We start from the raw sequence: 3,331 nt of genomic DNA, 5'->3' as shown, positions 1-3,331 counted from the left end.
CCACCCAGGGGACAATTCACCACCCGGGGGACAATTCACCACCCGGGGGACAATTCACCACCCGGGGGGGAGGGGGGCAATCCATCACCCAGGAGCAGAACAATCTTCATTTGTCTGGAGTTGATCAAGAGTTAAACTTCATGCAGAATTGTCAATATGCACAGTGGAGCTTTCCTCAATTTTGATGCAATCCCCAGATGCACTATTTCCTGCTGGAGCTTCCCATCCCTGCCCCTGCAGTAATCTATTCCAATCAACCCAATGCTGTGTCAGCCAGTCCCCACTTTAGTCCCTGCTCTGATCTCCCCTGAGCCCAGCAATTGCAGCTTAATATTATCCTTTGTCTTAGGCAATCCTTTAAGGATGACTTTAGATATGATGACCCTCCCCCTATTCTCCCAGTTGTGAGAATAGTTTCTAATATTTGCTTTGTGTTGGGTCCAGGTGAATGCCCAGCTGGACCTGTCAGTCGGTTCTTCTATTTGTTCCCTGTATAAACCACTGGGAGGACTGTGACCATCGGAATCTGAGAGAATAGCACAATTTCAAGAAGGTTACATACCCAGTGCTGCACAAACCGTCACCAAGTAAATTTTCACCTGGTAATGAGCATCACAAACTATCACCAGGTTAACATTAACCTGCAGTGTAAACTATCACTGGGCTAACACTCACTATCAACCTGCAGTGTCAACTATCATTGGGCTAACATTCACCATTAACCTGCAGTGTAAACTATTACAATGTTTTTGCAGCGATTTCTAAGCAGCTTAGTTACAGCAACTTACCATCTTGCCGTGAGACTGGGAGGCATGGAAAAACACAGCAGAGAAATTAATGAGAGCAGAGTATCAGAGTTAATCAAACCTGAACAATCAGCAAGTGGCATGAAGGAATTTACTGTACTCACGGTTCCTCCATTTTTACCAGCTTCAAACATTATGCAAGAGACTGAATAAAACCAAGCAGCAAACCCCCCAGGGGGAAGCTGCCCAGCAAGGTTTGGAGTCATGTGGATCACACTGACATACACCCCTCCTGGGCTGAGTCAGTACTTTTCAGCCAGTACAGGAGGTAAGGAGTCTGCCAGAGGATCCAGTCAGGACCCATTGTGATGCACTATTTAGTTAAATATCCTCATGATATTCACTGCAAGGTGACACACAGGAAAAACCATCCTTGTATTCCAGAAATTTTAAAATCAACTTTAAAGGTAAATTTGGGCAAATGAGAACTGGAATGAATAAACACAGAAATTTAGGAAATCCAGAGAGGGGGAGATGCAGGTGTGAAACAGAGAGGGGGAGACATGGAAGAGAAACAGAGAGGGGGAGATGTGGGGGGAGAAGCAGAACAGGGGAGACACGGGGGGGAGAAACAAACAGGGGGACATGGAGGGGATTTTTTTTATTATTCATTCACGGGATGAGGGTGTCGCTGGCTAGGCAGCATTTATTGCCCATTTCTTATTGCCCAGAAGGCAGTTCAGAGTCAACCACATTACTGTGGGTCTGGAGTCACATGTAGGCCAGACCAGGTAAGGATACCAGTTTTCTTCCCTAAAAGGGCATTAGTGAACCATTGGGTTTTTCCGACAATCGACAATGGATTCATGGTCATCATTAGATCCTTAATTCCAGATATTTAATTGAATTCAAATTCCACCATCTGCCTTGGTGGGATTCGAACCTGGGTCCCCAGAACGTTATCTGGGTCTCTGGATTAACAGTCCAGCGATAATACCACGAGGCCATCACCTCCCCTGGATGGTTGAAACAAGAAAGGTGGAGGTATGGGGGGGATGTGGGGGAGAAACAGAACAGGGGAACATGGAGGGGGCGGTTGAAACAGAGAGGTGGAGACATGGAGGAGAAACAGAGAGGGGGAGACACAGGGGAGAGACAGAACAGAGGAGACGCGGGGGAGAAACAGACAGGGACATGGAGGGGATGGCTGAAATAGCAAGGTGGAGACATGGGGGAAAAACAGAGAGGAGAAGACACAGGTGGGTGAAACAGAAAGGGGAAGACACGGTGGGGGTGAAATAAAAGGACATGGGGAGCAAGATGTAAATAAACAGTGAGGGGTGTGTTGCTGGGAATCATGTACATTTGTTTAAACTTTGAAAGTGAGAGCAGCATGTGGGCCCGGGAGAGCAGCTTATACCATCATTTACAATTGCCTAAAACTCCCCACACCCCACCATCGCCCCCTCACCCATAACCGAATCCCACCCTCCATTAAACACTCACTCTCTTATTAAGAATGCTTAAAGGATCATTGGGTTTATAAACAGAGACATAGAGTATAAAAGTGAGGAAGTGATGCTACATCTCTACAAATCATTGGTCAGAACACATTTAGAGTATTGTGTTCAGTTCTGGGTACTTCATTTAAAGAAGGATGTGAAAGCCCTGGAGAAAGTTCAAAGGAGATTTACTAGAATGATACCAGGAGTGAGAGATTTTAGATAGAAGGAAAGATTAGAGAGATTGGACATATTCTCCTTACAGCAGATAAGGTTAAGGGGTGACCTTATCGAGGTGTTTGAAATTATGAACAATTTTGGCAGGATAAAAATGGATATTCTGTTTCCACTAGTTGGTAAGTCTGTAACCAGGGATCACAATTTCAAGACTGTCAGCAAGACAGCTGGGAGTAAGATGAGGAAAAATCTATTCACTCAGAGTTATTAGGAATTGGAAACAGGAATTGGGAGAGTGGTGGAGGCGGATTCCATAGGTTTCAAAAAAAAGCTGGATATATATTTGAAAGGATGAAGTTAGAAGGCTATAGAAGATAGGGCTGGGGATGGGGCTGGATATCGGGAGCTGGTACAGGCATGATGGGTCAAAAGCCTCCTTCTGTATTGTAAATTTCTTTGAATCTACCCCTGCTTCACTAACAGAATCAAATCATCCACACCCCTACATAACACACCCATCACTGATGTCTCCAGCCAATCCGCCATACAGCCTGAAGACGGTGACTCCATTGCACCAGTATGTGGCTTCTTTCTGAAGCCCAGAGACTGAGTCAGGGACTCACACAGTTACCTTTCGCAAGTCCTTGTTGTTCATTGGGTCATCAGTTACTTTATGAGCCTGTAGATCAATCGTCTCTTTTAGCTCATAGTTGTACCCTTTCCTCTTACACACAATCACTGCCTTATCAAACAGAAACAAGTATCTGGAAGACAAAAAGCAACATTCCAGATCATTCCAAAAAAAAACTCAAATAACACAAAAAACACAAGCATGAGACTTCATTTCTATCTCCACTAACTCCCACACACACTGACTCTCACTGGGGTACGGCTCCCACACACACT

The 3,331-nt window shown here is 45.1% G+C and overlaps 1 protein-coding gene across 5 annotated transcripts in view; it reads right to left on the bottom strand.

Moving 5' to 3' along the window:
- The window catches only part of vav2 (vav 2 guanine nucleotide exchange factor), a 122,566-nt gene that overhangs the window by 21,002 nt on the left and 98,233 nt on the right, over positions 1–3,331 (bottom strand). For all 5 annotated transcript variants that reach the window (XM_048613536.1, XM_048613539.1, XM_048613537.1 and 2 more), the window contains one exon: positions 3,057–3,189. In XM_048613536.1, coding sequence (XP_048469493.1) covers positions 3,057–3,189 — 133 coding nt within the window. The remainder of the gene's footprint in view (positions 1–3,056; positions 3,190–3,331) is intronic.

This window comes from Rhincodon typus, chromosome 28 (genome assembly GCF_021869965.1).
Source record: "Rhincodon typus isolate 14 chromosome 28, sRhiTyp1.1, whole genome shotgun sequence".
NCBI classification, from domain to species: Eukaryota; Metazoa; Chordata; class Chondrichthyes; order Orectolobiformes; family Rhincodontidae; genus Rhincodon; species Rhincodon typus.
This window is presented reverse-complemented; position numbering and strand designations above follow the sequence as displayed.